We start from the raw sequence: 21342 nt of genomic DNA, 5'->3' as shown, positions 1-21342 counted from the left end.
AGGGCGAGGGGATCACAATAAGGCCTTAGTGGCGTCTCGACAATGGCAAACAAGGGCATGACAATAGTGGTGGACGATGATGAGAGGATGCTCAAGGGCGATGGATAAGGGTAAGAGTGGAGGTGACGACGAACAAGAGATGGGGTGGTAGCAATAGACAAGAGTAAAGGTGCACGCAAGGGTGGAGGTGGTGGGTGTAGGCGAGGGCGCACCGGAGACGGAAGTGACTACGCAAAGACGAAGACAGAGGCTTATTGTCGTGCGAGAAAAAGTGAAAAAAATAGATTTTTTAAAAAGAAAATTTATCTATTTTATATATTTAATATTATTTTATTTATATAAATAATTATATTTTTTTTAAAATTTATAAACTTTGCTTTTATAAATCCGCCATCGTTTAGAGAAACTATGGAGTCTGATTGTTGTAATAGTTGTGAAACCTCATATATCCGATGGTTGAGCTTTGTATACAAACGTAAGACTAAGTCTTCAGGCAAGTTGAGTTATGTCACCATAAATTCTGGTTGAGAATCCAATTGTTCGAGCTTGTTGCAAGCAATCAAGAGATTCAAGGAAGTGTTTATATATATATGCTTCATAAAATAAATCTTTAATGCTTAAATTAAAAGAGTCGAATGATTCAGAGTAAGAAATACAATAAAGTTGTTGCATTTAGGGAGCACTGATGCAATTGATAAAACAATATTTATTTTCCTTTTGCCATTAAGAAGGTATTTCTAATTTATTATAACAGATTAATGTTATGCAGGGGCTTTAAGGAAAATATACAGAGATCAAAATGAGTCCTGAAGGGGCGAAAAACTAATTAGTAGGGGCTTTTTCGCTAAATTGCCCAAACGAGCAACCGCTGAAGAAGAGCGGCGAGTGACCCGTCCCTCTGATCTGGGTTGTTTTGCATTGCTTTCGATCGCTCAGTTGGGCGTGGATGTGACGCTGACCAAGTTTGAGACGAAGAGCAACCAGGTGAAGGCTCTGGCTTCCACCGCAAGCGGCCGTGGATTCTTGCTAGCCTCCATAGCGGCGTCATACAGCTGTGGGACTATCCGATGGGCACGCTTATCGATCGCTTTCCGCGGCGTCCTCTTCCACAAGCTTGAGCCTCTTTTCGTCTCCGGAGGTGACTGCCATCCCTCTCTCTGTCGTTGTAATGACGCGCGTCCTTGATGCGCAATGTTCGTTCGATCCTAATTGATTCTGATGTCGTCCTATGTCGCTTGTTATCTCGGTCCTTCAAAAAGATTGTGGTCTCAAATTACTTTTGGAGTGCCTGAATTTGCTACCATTGCATTTTGTTGATACAAAACTATAATGTTGTGCATATATAGGATTGGAACACGATATCCCTTGGTTCGTGCTTTAGGTTGACTATCTTAAAATTGATTAGGTCATCAATGATAAGACATCCTCATTCATTCAAAGCATGAATCTCTTGTTTGAGATTCTTCCTTTAGAACGCACTTCGAAGGATCCAAATTGTTTGTGCATTTGATGCTGAAAGCAAAGTTGTAATTGCAGGAGATAACTACGAGATTAAGGTGTGGAATTATAAGACCCACTGGTGCTTGTTTACACTTCTTGGACATCTTGATTACATCTGCACTGTTCGATTCATTGACGAGAACCCATGGATTGTTAGAGCAGATCAAACCATGAGGACTCAGAACTAGCAATCTCAGACCTGCATTTCTGTGTTGACCGGGCATAACCATCATGTCATGTGTGCCTCATTCCATCCGATGAAAGACCTACTTCTGTCTGCCTCTCTGGATCAGCCAGTCCGTTATGGGATATCAGTTCACTGAGGAAAAAGGTTTCTCTGGTTGATGATGTCCTGCATCCGGGTCGGATAAATGCGTATTTGGGGGTGTTGATGCTGTTGTCAAGTATGTGTTGGAAGGCCATTGATCATGGAGTCAATTGGGTATCTTTCCATCCTACCTTGCCTCTAATTGTTTCAGGGGCAGATGATCGACGATTGAAACTGTGGAGAATGAATGGTAACCTGATATAAACATCTCTGCTAACATCCTTATCCTTCTTTAGGAGTGCAAACTGAAATTGTTATTTTGTCTGATGTTGAGAAAAATGAAATTGCAATTTACAGAAACTGATCTAATAGAGTTCTAGAGATTGTTTTTTGTGTTTCTATCATATCATTTTAATGTGAGAAATGTCTGAAAATTTTATTTATTTCCTTTATGACATGAGTCTAAGAAGGAAAATATTGATGTAACTTGTTAGCTTAAACGAAAGCGAGTCCACTAATGTTAATCTCATTGTAACAGATTGAAAAGCTTTGGAGGTGAACACGTTGAGAGGTCACATGAATAATGTTTCTTGCTGCACATCCAGAAATTGACAGGTATGAATATTTAGTCAGGAACATGACTTCTAAATTCTCGCTGCACATCCAGAAATGAACCTTCTGTTGCTAGTCATGATAATGGCATGATTGTTGTCATATTGGAAAGGGAATGTCCAGCTTTCTCTGTCAGTGGAGATACTCTATGCTATGTGTAAAATTGTTTCTTGTGTTTCTATAAGGTAGCTCCTATAAGAAGATCTGGCTCTGTCAGCTTGAAGCAGGGTCTTAGAACATTCTTTTAGTCCCAGTGAGAATGCTGTTTTGATCTCTTCTGATGTGGAGGTGGATCTTATGAGCTTTATATTGTTCTTAAGGGCATTTTTGGAACGGGTGACTATATGCTGGATTGCAAGCAAGGGAGCTGGAGCATCAATTGTTTTTGTAGCTCGTAATAGGTTTGCTGTTCTTGACAAGATTAGCAATCATGCTATTGTGAAAAACCTTAAAAATGAGGTTGTAAAGAAGAGACTTCTTGCAATTGGTACGGATGCCATATTTTATGATGGCACTGGTAACCTGTCATCCAGAGCTGAGGATAGGATGCCCATTTTTTATCTAAAACAGAGGGTTGTTCTCAGAGAACTTCAACTGGCTTGCTGCTGAATTCTCTTCTGATGCCACCTCTACCGCTCATGTGCAGTGGTGATTGGCTACTGTTAGGGGTAATGAGGGGTATCTTCAATGACGGCTTGGACACTGGGAGGGTAGAAAATGAGGAAGAGGAAGAAGCTACTGGTGTTGAAGCGGTGATGAGGAATTGGACATTGTTAACAAGGAGGGAATGATGCAAAATATAGTAGCATAAATTGAGGATGAGGTAACAAATGAAGTTAATGATGAAGGAGGATGGGACATTGAGGATTTGGAATTGCCGCTTGATGTGGATACATCAATAGATGCTGGAAGTTCCTTATCTGTTGCCCCTACACCTGGTATGCCTGTCAGCCAAATCTGGATTCAGAAGTCATCTATTTTGCTGGGGAGCATGTGGCAGCTGGAAATTATGACACTGCCATGCGTTTGCTTAGCCGGCAATTGGGTATAAAGAACTTTGCACCTATGAAGCCATTGTTCCCGGATCTTCTTGTGGCCTGTCACACCTAGATGTGTGCCTTTCCTGTTTGTTCCAGCTATATCAATTGCTGTTGCGAAAGGATGGAATGAGTCTACCAGTCCTAATACAAGGGGCTCAACAGCACTTGTGTACAACTTTGTGCAGATGGATGAGATGCTAAAGGCGGCTTATCAAGCCACAACAGAGAAAATTTCCAGAGGCTTTGCCAATTTCTCAACATTCTGTTCACTATCCCGTTTGTTGCAGTGGACTCGATGAGGGAAGCTGATGAGGTGAAGGAGCTAATTGAGATTGCTAGTCTCCTGGGCTTGACAATGTAAGTTCAGAGCAAAGAAATCAAGGACAATTCAGTTTAACAGCAGGAGCTGGCAACTGTAAGCTTCCGAAGATTCTTACGAGGCTTGTCCTCCATAATGCTATGACTGTCTGCTACTAGGGAGGGAACCATGCTACAGCAGCTAAGTTTGCCAGGTTGCTTTTGGAAAACAGTCCAACTGATATCTAAGCAAAGAAGGGTAGGCAGGTGCTACCACATGCTGGTGATAAAAAGGATGCTAATAAGCTCAATTATACTTACAGGAATCCCATTTGTGGTTCGTGGGGCAACTTTTGCTTCAATCTGTCGTGGGCAGAAAGATGTATCCTGCCCTTATTGTGGAGCTCGGTTCGTCCTGCCATTGAAGGGTAGCTCCGTTCTGTCTGTGAGCTTGCAGTGGTTCGAGTAGATGCCTCATGTTTCTTACACAAGCTAAGATAATTGGGACTAGGTAATCTCTTACATATGACATTTCCTTTTCTTTCTGTAGAGTGCTTGAATCTATCGTACTATATCTTGCTTCGAATGTATTGATTGTTTGAATGTTAAAGCACATATCAAGAGAGTTGCTTTTGCGCATTGTTCCTTGTTTCTTTTCGCCATTAGGTAAGTGCTGGAGTTCAAGGCTTTGATCAATTTTTACAGATTATTTTGGAAAAGAAAATCAATTTAGGAAGTCCTTTTGCTTCAAAGATGCGGTAACGAACCCTTCGCATATGTGCTTGGTTAGCAATGTGAATGATTCTTTTAGTTGGCAAGTCTATTAAATTTTGGTTTGATCATATATATACCCAAGATGTCTTTTGTTGTGCAAACTCTTCCATCACAACCCTTTGCTAGGGATGCAAATTCTATAAACCCCCATCTATAGGAAAATTATTAATCTTATCTTGCTTTTAAGTCTTAATCATCCATCTTTTTGAATAAACATTTAATTTTTGAATGTCGTGTTGATCGAATCTTCCCATGGATGGAGTGTTGTACATATTGAGATTAGGATAGTATATATTAACATGATACAAGATAATGCAGTGTTAACATGCAATACTACAGATCCCAACGTCATTAGGGGGAAAGTATGGGCTAATCCGATCGGTGCATTCTTGAAGCAGGAACGAAGACACGCGTAAGCTGCTGATTCGTTGGGATTCCTGAAACATGTATCAACGGCACGAGCAGCCCTTCCCATCACGACCATACGCGGCACGATACAACACGTTTTTGCGGACGTAGACACGATGTTGACACGTGCAGAGAAGTGCTCCGTCCCGTCCTCTTCCGCTGTCCTCATCCCTCCCCGCCGCTCTTCCGGCCGTCGGATGCAACGAGGACAAGTCATCGGCGGATCAGCCCCGTGATCTCGTACTCCAAAATCGGAGGGCAGCAGTTCCGATGGCCGGGGAGCAAAACAAAGCCAGCGGGGTGGCCACGGACCACGACGCGACGCGGGAATGAAACTTCATACGAGCTTCCTTATGTCAGAGCTCGTGCGTTCGTGTCGTCCCCAGAATCCGATGAAGGGGGACCGACGAGGGATGATTCCTTAGGTCTAATTCTCCAAACTTGCAGCAACCAGACAAAGGCGATGAACGCAGTCCAGTAAACGTGGATAACGCTGTGTAATCATCTCAGTAAATATTGCACCTATTTAAGCTGCAGTTTACGCTCGCCTGGTGCAGCCAAGGTGAAAGATAGCGAGCTCTTAGGGTTTCACTTGCTTATTTTCTTCGTTCAAGATTCATCACTGGAATCTTCTTTGGCCTTCTCCACTCTCCTCTTAATGATTTACATTTGTAGACTGAAGCCGACATAAAGATGATGTTGGATTACGAGTGGGGGAATCCCGCTGCGGCAGCAGCAGCCATGCTGCTGTTTGGCGAGGAGAACGGCGGCCACGACGGCGGGCAGCAGCATGCAACCCTGTTCGACCACTTTGGCGGCCATGGCCTTGGCGGCAGCGGTTTCGCTGACTTCTTCCCGCAGCCTCAGCCGTTGACGGCTGCGGCACTCTTCCCGCCATCGCCGCCTTCGACGTGCCACCAGCGGTATGGGATGGCACTGCCGCCGTTGCCGGCGAGGATCGGGCTCAACCTCGGGGTACGCACCTACTTCTCGCCGGCCGAGGAGGCCAGCGTCGTGGTTGGGCGAGTGTGCCGGCGGAGGACCCGCATAGCTCGGTGCCAGGCAGAGGGATGTGGGATCGACCTCACACATGCGAAGCACTACCACCGCCGCCACAAGGTGTGTGAGTTCCACTCGAAAGCTTCGATCGCCATCGTCGCCGGCCTTTCTCAGCGTTTCTGCCAACAATGCAGCAGGTCCTGTATCCATCCCACTCCTCACTATTTCGTGCTTTAAAGCTCAGATCCACTGAGATGACGTTCAAGTACGTATAGGTTTCACGCGCTCACAGAATTCGATCAGGGGAAACGGAGCTGCCGGAAGCGGCTGGCTGATCACAACCGCCGCCGGAGGAAGTCTCAGGACCTGGCGACGAGTACTGTAAACCAGCACAACAACAACAGTAGCAGCGACGCATCCGCCGATGCCAAGGCTCCAACGTCATTTACCGGGTGCAAACCGGAAAGCGATTCACCGGTGGCGCACATGTCACCACCTCAGGCACAGCCGCTGTTGCCGATGCCGCTGACCCACACGGCCACAACGAGGACAGGGCTGGGGCTCGGCTGCGGCAGCGGTGTCGCTGGGACCGGGATGGCGTTGTCATCGTCCGCTGAGAACTCGCCGCCGGGTGCGCCATTCCTGGTGCAACTGGGGGAGTTCCGAGTCCGCGAGGAGAGGTTTACGGCTTGGGGGGACGAGGAGGAGGATCGCAGCAGCATTAACTAGAGGGCATGGTCGGATCAAGCAGCAATAACAAGCAGTAGGAGTAGTACTACGTAGTAGTGCTTTCTCTCGTTGGTTGATTTCTATGTTGGTTTCAGGCACCCTTTTCTTCTAATAAATCAAAAGAGTTTTTCTCCTTTATTTTAGCTGCTTCAAACTATGTAAACACTATTTCTATCAACTTCGCACGGTAAGGAAGTATGAGACACATAACAAGTACTGACACTTCAAATTCTTGAATAGATTGGATATCGAAAATATCCCACTTGCTATTATATATCCCTAATGAAGAAATCATGGCGCCAAAAGAAAATAATAATAAGACGTATCCCAATTCTACTAAGTAACTCTCTCTTTTCTTCTTGTTTTTATAAACAAAAACATGGAATCAGACTCGATTTGATAGGATAATTGGCCTTCTATCAGCTAATTTGAACCACTAGTTCAATACACTATGATCTAAGACCCTTAAAGGTCAATCTAAATCTTTACACACTTAGATCTTCTCAGACGTATACGGTAAAAAGGGAAAAGTTTTTATTTAGATCGCAATCAGGATTCGTGAACGAGGGGAGAAAGAGGACTCAACACAAACACATGCATTACATAAAGTTTCGATTGAGAACAGAAGAGCTGATATCGTCTTCCACACTTCTTATTTATGAGTTTCATATTGCAATAACCCCCCCCCCCCCCCCCCCCCACACACACACAAAGTATTTAACATTATCCTATATAAGTAGTGGTTTAGTGCATTGTTTTAGACTAATTAGAAGTTGACGTTGGAGTTGTAAGTGCTCCCTGGTGTCCAATCGGCGGGGATGACGTTGGAGGCGACGAGGGTCTTTCCCGACAAGCCGGGTGTCAACCGCAAAGAGAACGGCGCCTGCAGCGGCGACCCCTAGTTCAGCTTCTAGATGGCGCCCGACGACTGCTGCATTGGAGTTCCACGAGCCCGACCCTTGCTACACGTCAACGGTCGCAAGATCCCGGTCCTCCGCTTTGTTTATGATGAGCACGGCGCGGTAGTTTGCGTTGGATCCGGCATCCACCTTGAAGGCGACGTTGACGCCTGGGTAGCTGCACGGCACTCTGCGAAGCCACAGGGAGTGTGTTAGGGTCGGGTGTTCGAGTGGCAGTTGTTCCGGGTTGGGGTTCTCACCTGTGGAGTACTGTACTTGAATGGCTCCTGCGGCCCGAAGCGTGTCTTCTTGACCGGGCTTCGACATGGCCCCGAAGGCACTCCAGCTGAGGTCAAAATGGACGGCGCCGGAAGCACACGGACCGCCGGGGCACTCATCCGTGATGACGAGAGTCACCGGGTTTCCGGAGCATGCAGCGTTCGACGTGCACGAAACCTGATCCAATCAGTGCCATGATCATTCTTTCTCCCAACATATCTACGTAGCAGATGACGCAATTGCTAGCTACGCGTGTGTACCTGATAACAAGCACCACATCCCTTGCCTGATTTGTACAGCAAAGGACCTCCTGCTGCTGTCGTGGATGAGAACGGGGCCGTAGCAACTGCACCACCTGTATGGATATACATACATGCAGAATATTTCACGTATGATCTCACAAATGCTTCAGAACGTAACACCGGAATGTTGCTGACATTACCCTCACTTCCAGCGCCATGGGCGTTTCCGTACCAGGTGGCTTCGGCCGGCGACGTGCCCAACACTACGGCGGACGTGTTCAGGAAATTGCGGCTGGAGCAAGCGCAGGGACGAAACAGGGAAAGGAAACCAAGCAGTGCAATGAAGACAAGAAGAGAAGAGGGATGGCGAAGCGAGAAGGCCATGGCTACTTAGCAAATGCTTCGAGCTCGACGAGGAAGAAGAGATGGTTGGTTGCTCGGATCGATCAGTTTATTCGTAGCATGTATTTATCTTTTACTTCCAATTTTTTGTACCCTCGCATTGTTTCCAAGTTTTGAATACCTGACAAACAATAAAACCTTTTCAATTCCTATTTAGAGATAATATGAAATAAATATTTCCATATTAATTAAAATTTTCTTCATTTCCTAAAGAAATATGGGCAAGACTTTTTTTTTCATCTTATTTAAGAATAAAGTAAGTTGAAATAAATCACACTGAATTACATGGTAACTCCTTCAATCACCGACGTGTTTAGGAAATTTAGAGTCTAAATGTGTTCCAGTTAAAATGCACGAAAGAATGTGCGATAAGCATATTCTACTAGTCATAGATATCTTGCAAGTCAATCAGATGATATGCATAATATAATACACACTCTTTTTTGTTTATTATATATTAGGTTTTTTTTTATTTTATATTGAATATTGCATACATTGAAATATCTATAGATTTGTGTAATGAGAATCGAATCGTGATGAGATCATGATAATAAAATCGATTCGCTGTTAAATATAAACCTTAAATAATCTCGATTATAGGTTACTCAAGAGGGACATCGAGATAACTGGATAGACTAGTGTGTTGTATACTCATTTATATGATGGAGGATGCTGGTCTCATAGTTGCTCATGTAAGAACACTAGGGATATAGTACAGGTGCTCATTGGAGAATGAGTTTACTGATTGATCTGCTTATACGAGACTTATAGGCTTGAAAGTTTCATATATAGCACAACTGGTCATCGGGAGTGACAACTAACCTTATAATAGTTATTGAGTGTCGACAAAGAATCATCCGCTCTTGATGTCATGAGAGGAATATCACATGTATTTTTACTTATGTAAATCTCTTGTTATGGTCATTCGGATTGAAAGAGAAAGAGTTTTCCGAAATAATCTAATTAGAGCGAGACTCGAGCAGATTCTGTATAAGTTTGATAGCACCATACCTGATATACAATCCATGTATTGTTTGGGGACTACGGCATAGTGGCCTATTACGTTTGCAGTCAATGAGTCAAGTAAATTATCATGGAGATAATAATTCACTGAGCGAGAAAGAATTCTGATAGGTACAACTCACGGCCAGCTCGATATTGGGCCTGGAGGGTCACACACATATGGTAGGTGTTGCCACGAGTAGAGGTTCGGATATAAGATATCCGCTGGAGCCCCTATCTTATTGGATAATAAACCATTGAATTAGTAGATTCTATAGATGAGATTCAATAAGAGCCAATGAGAGATTATTGGGTAGAGATTCATTAATCAAATATGCTTGGGTAATTGGATGAAGATCTAGTACATAATAAAGTATGATCTATTAGGATTAAGTTGAGATGGAGCCTCTATAAATAAGAGGGAACCAAAAGGTCATAGGCTAAACCATTTTTGACTATATCTCATATACTCCTTTCTCCCTCCTTTCTTTAGCTAGCAGTCCCTGTTTTGGGTGTGTGGACAGCAAGATAGATTGGCCACTTCTTGATCATGTGGTGCACGTGAAAATGAGGATTATAAAATGATTTGAGGAGCATCTTCGCTACCTCTACCGTGTGGATCATCGCTAGAGAGGAGAAAAGTTGACCTCCTTCATTCTTTCCCACAGATTTGTAGATTTTTAGGGATATATGATCTTCCTAAGTAACACATTTTTCATATACGCGTAGTTTTCGATTTTACAGGTTTTTGCACACCAATCTTTGCACAACGATGAAACCTTCTTTCTCTACGAGAAATTTTAGAATTTTATTTTCTATTCTTCCGTTGCACATATGATGATGCCCCAGATTTTCCAACAAATATAACCATACTATTATAGTGATATAATAGAATATGGAGAGCTTTATCTCGCTACATCAGAGCCACATGGGCCAAATGCCCATAGAGGATTTGTCTTACACATTTTATTTTCGTACCTTCTAACCCCACTTGATTATTTTATTCTTACTTATTTAAATTTATTAAATTATTATTTAAACTAATTAAAGTTAATTAAGTCATTTTTGGGAAGATGAGTTAGCATTCTCTTGGACTCATCCCACTATAAAACCTACTAATTTTAATTGTTGCTAAGGTTAGTTACTATTCACTTATGTCTTTACTCTTCACCTCAATTCTAACTCGAGGGTCGAATAGATCAGATTGAGCATCCCACCTAACTCTAGTCTTTATATTGGTCGACTTCTAATATTTGAGTCACCCACTCAATCATCTTCCAACTCTTGTACATAGCCTAAAGTTGAGTCGAGCTAATAGAGATATCACCGACAATCACACCATCAAACCATCAATCAAGCAAACACTCGACTTAGTTTTGGATAACCTTTCCGAACCCACTTATCCTTCGATGCGAAACTTACAAAAGATTTAAATTTGAACCGATGTTGGCTCCGTGGTTCGACATGTTAGAGAAGGCTAAAAGTAGAGTTAATCAAATATCACCCAACACAGAATAACGCACTCAGTACTATCTTTCTGGAAATACACATTTAATCGACGTGGAAATTTTGCATAGTTACTGTTGGGACCATTGCATGTATGATTGATGAGAATTAGTCGTAACACCAAAAGAAAAAGATACACTATTTATTTGGCAACAAAGGGTTATTCTTGCTCGGGCTTGGCATCATCTACCACAACCACTCGAGGGGAACCACTGCCGTTCTCGCGATTGCCATGGTTGGGACCTTGCCAAGGCCTCTATTCCTTGGCCTCAGCATCAGCCCCTTCTACTGAGCAACCCTTCAACCTCCTTGTGTCTTGATGAGTCGCACAATCACCGACGATGACGCCTGAGACTCGCACAATCACCGAACGATAGCCATACTCGAAGGAGTTGTAGTTCTGCCTACCGAGTCCCATCTGGAATCTTGTCGACGCTGGTATCTGGCGATCCCTTCGAGTCCATATTGTTGTCGGAGGAACTCTTCCAGCCAGTGGTGGTTCACTATGTCCTCGACCTGACGAACGAGGTCGGCATTGGGAGACTAGAGACGTAGGGCTTTGTCGGCAAGATGCCACTTCCGAATCCGAGTGTCTCTGAGCAAATGCTAGTGGGTTTCATAATGCCGCTTCAGTCGCCTCGATCAGTTTCTTCGTCATGTCCTTCGTCTCTTCAAAAAGGATCGTCGGCGCAGCTGACTCGGTCAATCAGAAAGACTTGACCGAAAAATAATGGGTTGTCACCTTCGCAATACCCTTATAGATTTCAGCGAGGATGTGTCTCCTCTCTAGAAATCGTCGGTGCTTGTTGAGGTTGGCCTTTGGCCTCGACGTGCTGTCATAAACTTATTTGGCATCAACCGGCTGTCATTTCCATACTCTGCCGCCTTACAAACAGTTTGGGCTTGAAAACCACTCAAAAGCTATTATACAAGAAAACAAAGACTATCGATAAACAGTGTCACGTTGATCTTCTTTTTCTTTTTTCCACGCAAATTCATTCACTATCTCATTAACAACGCAAAACATAGATGATTATTAATTATCTTATTAGCAATGCATTACGCGAAACCTTGGTTCAGAGCTTCCACGGTTCTCTTCTACGAGCTTCATGCAGTACCCAAGTCAAGTATGTATATATATACTTGGAACAGCCGCACACACACAAAGTATCCAACAGAATCTTACATAAGTAGCAATTCGGTGCATTGTTTTAGACTTATGGGAAGTTGACGGTGGAGTTGTACGTGGCCCCCGGTTTCCAATCCACGGGGATGACGTTGGTGGCAACGAGGGTCTTCCCCGAAAGGCCGGAGGTCAGCCGGATCGATAATGGAGCCTGCAGTGGCCACCCCGAGTTCAGCTTCCAAACGGCGCCCCACGACTGCTGCGTGGGTATCCAGGAGCCCGACCCCGCCTGCTTTACGTCGACGGCCGAGAGATCACCGTCCCCGTCTTCGAACTCGATGACCACGGCGAAGTAGTATGGGTTGGATCCGGCGTCCATCTTGAAGCTGATGTTGACGCTCGAGTACTTGCAGTGCACTCTAGGAAGCCACAGGAGAAGTATGTAAGGATAAGGGTGTTATAGTGGCAGTTGCGTTCCGGGTTGGGGTTGTCACCTGGAGTATTGTATCTGAAGGGAGCCCACGTTGCGAAGCGCATCGGCTTGGCCAGGCTTCGCCATGGCCCCGAAGGCAGTCCCGCTGAGGTCAAAATGGACGGGGTCGGAAGCACACGGGCCGCCGGGGCACTCGTCCGTGATGACCACGGTCACCGGGTTCCCGGAGCATGCACCGTTCGAGGTGCACGAGACCTGATCCGATCAGTGCCATCGTCATTCTGTCTCCCAACATTATCTACGTAGCGGACGAAACAATTATAGCTACTTAGCTGAAGCGTGTATACCTGATAGCAAGCACCACATCCCATGCCTGATTTGAACAGCGAAGGACCGCCTGCTGCTATGAAGGATGAGAACGGAGGCTTAGAAACCGCATCACCATATCCACATGCACCACCTGTACATGCCGATCGACTATTTCACGTATGCTCTCATGTATACTTCAGAACGTAACGCCGGAATATTGCAGACATTACCATCACTTCCGGCGCCTCCGGGGCTCCCGTACCAGGTGGCTACGGCGGACGAGTTCAGAAAAATGCGTCTGTAGCAAGCGCAGGGGCGGATCAGGGAAAGGAAACCAACGAAAAGAAGAAGAGAAGAGAGACGACGAAAGGAGGAGGAGGAGGTCGCCATGGCTGCTAAGCAAGTGCTTCGAGCTCGAGAACGAAGAAGAAATGGTGATACTATTTATAGACGGGATGAATACATTAACCTCAGCTAATTCGTAGTATTCAGTCCCGCATAATTTTGTTGTCCAAAAACCATATAATGTTGCATATTTTATATGGAGCACATTTTAACATTTTCTAATTCATATTTAAGGATAAAAATAGTATGAAATAAATCTCCCCATATTAATTAACAAATTTCTTATTCCCTACAAAAAAATCGATGCTTTTAAACCTTTATATAATTCTCCTCATATTAATTAAGATTTATTTTCTCATTTACCAAAGAAACAACTGAATTCTCCTCCCGTTTCATCTCATTATGTGCGTTGAAGGGATCCCACCACGAGAGAGAAATGGATAAATATTGCCATTTTTGGAGATGGGTTTTCCGCTTTTGCTTTTAGTTTAACCGTCAGTCGAAATTGGTATCTATTGTATAGTTGCTTGATATTTCATAATCGTAGATATTAGATAAAAATTAATAATAATAATACATGACTTTATATTTATATAAAAATTTATATATGGTAAGGGATTTAACACGTAGACAATCAAACACTACGTCTATTCAGACGTCTTGTAAGTCTAGTATGATGCGTCAGCCGAGCGACCCACGTCGTCAACATGACTGTGCTAACTGCGACACCCAACAATTCAGCCAGATGACTCCTCATGTTTGCGTCTCACTCGGTGAATTAACTCTCTCGATTGATCCCTATGATCACCGAAGCCTTCTATAAAGGGTCCTAAGTGTGCTACTCGATTAGAGTTCTTTGAACCCTCAGAATTCTATAGTACATTTTCTTTAGCTCTACCAAATCAAGCATTGGAGAAGCTTTTATCGATTAGTTTTCCAGAATAGTTGTTGTCTGGACTTTTACATGTTTGATTGATGAATAATAGCTCCGAAACTAAGAGAGAGAGAGAGAGAGTGTGTGTGTGTGTGTGAAAAGACACAGTATTTACTACGACCATCTCAGGAACTGTTACAGACTACGTCGGTTGGGACCTTCCCAATCTCCTATATCTCAGTTGGCCTCCGCGTTGATCTCGTCTTCTGAGGTGACCCCTTATCGAGGCACAGCTTGTGTGTTCGGGTGTCAGGAGCAACTTCTTGTTGATTTCTTGATGCTATGACTTGATCCCTCTTTGAATTGAGCTTGGAGTCAAGCGACCTCTATACCAAGCTCGAATTGGCATTGGCTAGTTTCTTTTCAAGCCTACCCACTCTTTGAGAAGAATCGTCGGTGTTGCTGATCTAGCATGAGGCACGACTGGTACTGAATTGCTCACCTTGATGCCTAAGACTTATTTTTGTGGCTGTGTTCTTATTGAGCCTCAACATTCAACATTCAACATTCTTAGGACCTCGGGCTCATTGGCACAAGGAACGGGTGGTGCTGATTCGCTCGCCACACACTTATTGCTTGGGACAACAACCTTTTTCTTCTCAGTAGTAGGGGATCCTATTGGGCCATCGACATCCTATCACCCCTGGATGTTCAATTCACCTGTATGAGAGGTACACACAAAATTCGATAAAGCACAAGTAATTTGGGAGAGTTGCTACCAATTTGCTCGAGGGGCATTAGCAAACTTCCGAGTGGTTTAGGCAAATCTAAAAAATCACTCTCCCAAATATGGATAACACTGGGATAATATTTGACAATGTGAGAAAGACTACGAGATAACATCATCAGTTGGTTATTAACTATGTACGTAGGATCTTGCCTCTACGAAGAAGAACAAGTGAAAAGGAAGCCGAAGCCATTTCCAATACATATGTTTAACTATGGAGATAGTGATTTAATATATATGATTGATCACTAGGCTGTGTAACTATAAGATCGAATTTGAATGGAATGAAGAATCGAGATCTAAGATTGATGAGGCCTTCAAAGTTGATCGTGAAGTCAAATTCAATGAAGCATGTTATGATAAATGACGCTCCATCGCTCAAAGAATCTACCCTCCAAGGAGTAGTGTTCTCTGACTCGATAACCCTAACCTCTTTTGAGGAGAAAACAGTGAGACTGATGAAAGAGAGGGGGGACAAATGCATCAAGGATTGGATGACTGAACTTGCGACCCTCTTAAGGGAAGTACTCGACCTCAAAAAAAAGGAAGAGAAAGCCATTTTGAACCTTTGTGGTGAGAGAGTCAAAGCAAAAGGCTAGAGGGTTTAAAGAAAATATGAAGGCTTAGCCAAACAACAAGAGGGGATGTAATATGTCTAATTTTATCCAATGACCTAATTATAAATATATAAATTACCAAGAATTAAATTATAAAAGTTTCCATTTAATCGTCTCTATCACTCGCCTCAGAGGAACAAAAGTAGAAAGAAGCGGGAGGGAAGGGAGAGAAGAAGAGACCACAGAAGGGTGAGAGAGGAGAGGAAAGAAAGGAAGAAAAGCAATTATAGAAAAATTTGAAAGAAAAGAAGGAAAAAAAGAAAGAAGAAGCTAACGAGGGAAGGAAGAAAAGAGTAAAAAGAAGGGACAAGGAAGAGATGAGTGGTCGACTGCCAAAAGAAAGAAAGAATGAGAACAATAGGAAAAAAATAGAAGAAAAATAAGAAAAACTTTATTGAAGACCTGATTTGATATCAAATAAATTCAAATCAAGTTCAGAAAAAATTGTGTTAGGTACGTTTTTGAATTCGCTTACTCTCTTAATTATATTAGTCTATAGGTTTATAGATTGATTAGTTGATTTGATATTTATGTTGTGAAAGAAATAAAAGAAAGAAAAATTATTATTTTAGAAACAAAGGATATGAAAGGAAGTATCAAAATTATATGTTTCTGTTGAGGATATACAATTCAAGTAAGTGTTGATGATTTCATCTAATCGATTTTCGAAAATAATAATGCATATATTTGAAATTTGTAAATGAACATGATTAATGCAATTTACAAGTCATTTTGTTATTTAAAATATTACAAAAGAATTTATACATTGATTTTTTTAAAAAAAATATGATTTAAATTGTTATATATTATTTTATAAGCATTTATTAATTTATGTTATCTGAATTTATACAAAAGTATATGTTCAATATTATATTTAAAAATAATTAAAAATATCTTAATATTGTTGGTCTTAAATGATATATTGTTTTATTAAATTTGAAATTATAAGCAAAAAAAAAATTAAAACCCTTAGTTTTGTAAAAAGTAATTGGTATATTATTTCTTGTGACATGAAATTTGTCCGGTTAGTATAACTATGATATGGATTGAGTTATACATTGGAACATATAACTTTGATCGTAGTCATTAATATTATTATGTCTTCTGTTATGATATATTAGCTATATTTATACTCATGAACTCTTAAATATATTTATGAATTATCAATTATAGTATTTTGCACTATAATTATTTACGATTTGATATATGACATTAGTTATGCTTACACTTTGATTATGAAAATACATTTAAATATATCTTGATTTGAATATATCACATTCCTTTTATGTTCATAAGTCATGATTTAAAACACATGTAAAGTATATGTATTTTATAAATTATATCAATATAAAGAAAGCATTTGTTATTTGTACATATTTAGAAAGCATTATTGAATATTCATTTACAATAAATCTTGCTAGTATATTAATAAGATGTGATTTATTCATATATTATTCCTTCTTTTTTTAGAGTTGAGGAGTAGCTCATTTTTGGATATGGTAGGAAGAACGATTTAAGAATCTCAGGGTATCATTGTACATTGATATTGTTTTGTATATATATATATATATATATATATATATATATATATATATATATATATATATATATATATATATATATATATATATATATATATATATATATATATATATATATATATATATATATATATATATATATATATTGGAGGGAATGTTATGAATTTTAAAGAAATTATTGAATTTATTAAATAAATTATGGAAATTATTTTAAATAAATTAAATAAATTTATTTTAAAGAAAATTATTTATGTAATAAATATTCTACAACAATTAAATGTTCATGTTCAAACCTTGCATTCCTATAAGGAAACTTATTTGGATTGCTACATTGCATCATCTCCAACTTTATGCATCACACCCACTTAGCCAATTTGACGCAATGTGTGAATTTTGATGAGGTAAATTTTAGGATTCAAGTCGGCTGCTGTAAGTCAACGCCATGCCATGTGATCACCAGGTCAACAAAGGAAGGCTCTAGTGCACCGACCCAAAGTCCGTACAAGGCATACTTCGATACGTCTAAAACCAAAAGCGACGTCGTCTGACATCGTCTTATGCTTCACAGGGTGACAACTGCACTGAGACGACGGTCGCGCAAAGGTACTATCCCATTATTTCACTCATCCTGGGACGACGATCGCGCAAAGGTACTATCCCGTCGATTCGAGCGTTCTAGGACAGCGACCATACAATGGTAATAACTTCCCCCTCAAGGATCAACCACCAAGAGGTGGCATAAAATCCCCTGGTCGACATCTGGCCAGGGGGAGAGGCAAGAAAAAATAGAGATCAGACCACTAACTTACTCGTTGAGGGGCCAAAGTCGGGAACCACCCGACGAGGGCCTTCTGTACAGGAAAGCGATTACACCCGAGACATGATCATCCTGATCAAGAAGGCATCTTTCCCCAGGCGGCTTTGACAACCCGGTCGACGTCCAAGGACTCTCAACGAGGAGAGCGGGCATCTTGAGCCGCTATCATCCCTACCAGGAGATAGTGACCATCGTCCCAACATCCATACCCCGACTTGCGATCGAGCAACATCAGCGACCCATCAAGCCGACCTTCGACTCTTGACATTGGCCTAGGGACCAGGCCGTGCTGACTCATCAGTCACGGTACACATATTCACCAATATTTTTGGTACTACAAGGAGGGCCATGTTGCAGGAGTATCCCACAAGAGTTCTCCCTGAGGAAGAACCATTGGTCGATCACCCCCCTTTCGGCCTTGGGGATCAGCCCCTCCCTGCCCGCAGAGATGGGGGGATCTCAACCTCGACGCCAGATCGCTATTGGTGACTGCTCAATGATCCGGGATTTTGTCCCCCCGGATATACCGCAAGACTCTCGGTCGTGTTGCCCGAGGCATTCCTTGGCCTAGCCAAGCAAGTGCAAGCCTTGGCAAGAATGATGCAGACGATCGTCCTGCTCATGCCATAGATTGTACAACTAACAGCTCCCCCGACCGACCCGATGCAACAAAGGCCAAGCAGGGAGTGACTCGAAATGGGAGAAGCCCGAGAGGCCTACTCGAGCAAAGCACGCTCGTGCCCTGTCAGATCGCTCCGCCCCACCCCAAGTCTGACACCATATCGTCCGATTCGACGGATGACTCGTTCAGGACCCAACTATCCATGGTCAATCGGCGCTTGGATGAGTTCTAGCGTGAGTTCTAGAAGTCAAGGGGCGAGATGGGCGATGGTAGCTTGGGTGGATCTCCTTTCACTCAGGAAGTATAGGACAAGCCTGTACTGCTCAACTTCAAGCTACCAGCATTAGAAACATACGACGGCGGCTCCGACCCTGCGAAATATGTCACCGCGTTTCGGGCTCAGATGGCCCTCTACGGCACCTCCAATGCGCTGATGTGTCGGGCATTCTCGACCACCTTCAGGGGACCGGCACGTGCATGGTTTAGCCAACTAGGCCCATTCTCGATCTCATCCTTTGATCAGTTGGGAAGGGAGTTTGAGCAAAACTTCCTGGCTAGCGTGTGACCCAAGCCTTCTATCGCCACCCTACTCACGATATCCTAATGCAAAGATGAATCGCTCTCCCAATTCGTGGCATGTTTTGCCGCTGAAATTTGGGGATTTCCGAACGCTCATGCTTCTTTAATCATGGATGCGTTTCTAATGAGTCTGAGACCCTCGAGGTTCTTCTGGTCACTGATTGAGAAGCTGCATGTGACCATCCCCGAGATGCTACATCACACCAACCAATACATCGCTGTCGAAGCCCTAATGATAGGAAGGCACAAAGATAATAAAGAGGTCAAGGATAGAGCCGGTCCGAGGAGCGGCTTTAGCGCCACCAACACAGCCTTGCAGAAGACCCGACCGACCCGAGATATCACTTCCGAGGCCCCCACCTCTACCTCTGAACACACCTACATACCTTGGTATACAAAAAGACTACGACTCAGATATATAACCGTAAAATTCGCCCGCGACCGATCAAGGTCAGAGACCTCGTCCTTCGAAAGGTTGAGGTGAGCGACCCGACTCGAGCGAGGGGAAAACTAGCGCCAAACTAGGAAGGCCCTTATCGAGTCTACGACGTGGTCTGAGAAGGGACCTATCGCCTCGAGACTATGGAGGGAAACCCTTTACCAAGGACATGGAATGCGACAAATTTGAAGAGATTCTATCCATAAAGACAAAAGGTCATGGTGCCGAAAAGACATGCTTCATTAATCAAAAGAAGCATACACATCCGCGATTGGGCAGGACAAGAAGTCAGGATGCCGAAATGATGGTTTTTCATTGATGAAAAGAAATATACATTGTGGTCGGGCAATACAATCTCAAATTTTGACCCGACCAAAGCCAAAAAATAAAAAGGGGGTACAACTCTTAGTTCGGAGGAGGAGTCTCGGGCCCGTCGTCGAAAGGGACGTTCGCTGGCATGTCGACGCTCTAATCCTCCGGTTGGTCAGCAAACGGGTCTGACTCCGGTTCTAGGTCCAGGTACCTCGCCCGAAAGCGAGCATAAGCCACCCGGTACCCGAACTCATATGTCACATGCCCCGACCTAACCAGGCCGCGCTCGAACCCGGGGGACGACTTGTAGTCAGCGATCACCCCATTGATCTTCTCGGGTAGCACCAAGCGCTCCTCCTTCATAATCTCCTCAATGGCCCAGGCAAAAGATCTGGCAGATTCGACGTCCCGTGAGAGGGTCAGCAACTCATCATCAAGTGTCCGAACACACACTTGACTTTCCTCCAGCTCGGCCTTCAGAAGAGTCACCTCCTCGCCCAAGGCCGAGGCACGCTGTTCGGCTGCGGCGACGGCCTCCAAGCCCAATCCGACCTTTAGCTCCAAGATCTCCATGCGAAGAGCGGAGTTAGAGTCCGAAGGCGCTCGATCATCCTTTTAGCATCATGGACGTGATCAATCAGTGCCATGGTGTAATGCTGGCCCTGCGCGAAGGTCGGACTTAGAATCCACCCGAAGACGGTGGTGCGACGGCCTTGGCATTAGGCGTCCTCTTCACCGACTTGTCACAGACAAAGTTTTAAACATAGTGTTTAATGTAATACTTATGTATGTCCGTGTCTTTTGGTTTTTTCATACTTTGCACAACATGTAGAGGGACAGTCGAAGGCTTAACAACCCCATTTTAGTTGGGTTTGGTGGCCTTCTTAGGCTTATAAATAAAGTTTGTGTCATGTGGACACTTGTGAGAGATATTTGGTCTATAGTGGATCATTTTAACCCTTTGTTGTGTAACCGTTTAGAGCTTATAAAGTCTGTTTATAATTTACATTATCTATAAAGTGTTTCTTGAAAATGTTTGCTTGTAGATCCTGAGTGAGGCACTTTCTCTAACCCGTTTTCTCTTTTGTAGGTTCTAAGGGACCGTGAGAGGTTTTGGGGAGGCTAACCTTTACGGACGGACGGACACGCAAGGGTGCCACACGACTTAGGTAAAACCAGCTAAGTCCGTGACAAACTGGAGGTCCACCATCTCTACAAACAAAAGCCCGATCGGTCAGCTAGCTCGGGATGAACGGACGATCCATAACATGCGAATGACCATACCCCTAGTGGTTGGGCTTAACCCCGCCTTGACCAACCACTCCTCGGTCATCTCCTTGATTGCCTGAGAAGAGGACAAAATGCCCCTTAATCGATTCACGTATGTTGTTTCTCCGATAGAAAGAAACGGGGGGACATTGTTGATGGTTTGGGAAGTCCATCCGGTATTGAAACCCCACCCCCGACTACAACTGATGAAGAAGAAGCGACTCTTACAACCCTTGTTGTTGGAAGGAGCATCGCTGATCTTAAAACCGCTACAGGCGGTCAGGTAATACCCGCCTCGCCCCTTACACAAACGGA

At 43.3% G+C, this 21342-nt stretch overlaps 2 protein-coding genes and 2 pseudogenes across 2 annotated transcripts; 2 read left to right on the top strand and 2 right to left on the bottom strand.

Moving 5' to 3' along the window:
* Positions 1-42: 42 nt before the first annotated feature.
* LOC103976298 (coatomer subunit alpha-3-like) lies at positions 43-4218 on the top strand (annotated as a pseudogene).
* Positions 4219-5467: 1249 nt separating this feature from the next.
* Positions 5468-6765, top strand: LOC135630939 (squamosa promoter-binding-like protein 8). Its single transcript, XM_065138266.1, has 2 exons — positions 5468-6095; positions 6174-6765. Exons 1-2 carry the CDS (start codon positions 5593-5595, stop codon positions 6625-6627), a joined length of 957 nt encoding a protein of 318 aa, XP_064994338.1. The 5' UTR covers positions 5468-5592; the 3' UTR covers positions 6628-6765.
* A 628-nt stretch (positions 6766-7393) lies between these two features.
* Positions 7394-8431, bottom strand: LOC135586280 (expansin-B15-like; annotated as a pseudogene).
* Positions 8432-12174: 3743 nt separating this feature from the next.
* Positions 12175-13215, bottom strand: LOC135631586 (expansin-B18-like). The gene is made up of 4 exons (XM_065139320.1): positions 13056-13215; positions 12864-12976; positions 12578-12771; positions 12175-12502 (listed from the first exon to the last, which is right to left on the bottom strand). Exons 1-4 carry the CDS (start codon positions 13213-13215, stop codon positions 12175-12177), a joined length of 795 nt encoding a protein of 264 aa, XP_064995392.1.
* Positions 13216-21342: the final 8127 nt, after the last annotated feature.

Source organism: Musa acuminata, chromosome BXJ3-2 (genome assembly GCF_036884655.1).
Source record: "Musa acuminata AAA Group cultivar baxijiao chromosome BXJ3-2, Cavendish_Baxijiao_AAA, whole genome shotgun sequence".
NCBI lineage: Eukaryota > Viridiplantae > Streptophyta > Magnoliopsida > Zingiberales > Musaceae > Musa > Musa acuminata.
This window is presented reverse-complemented; position numbering and strand designations above follow the sequence as displayed.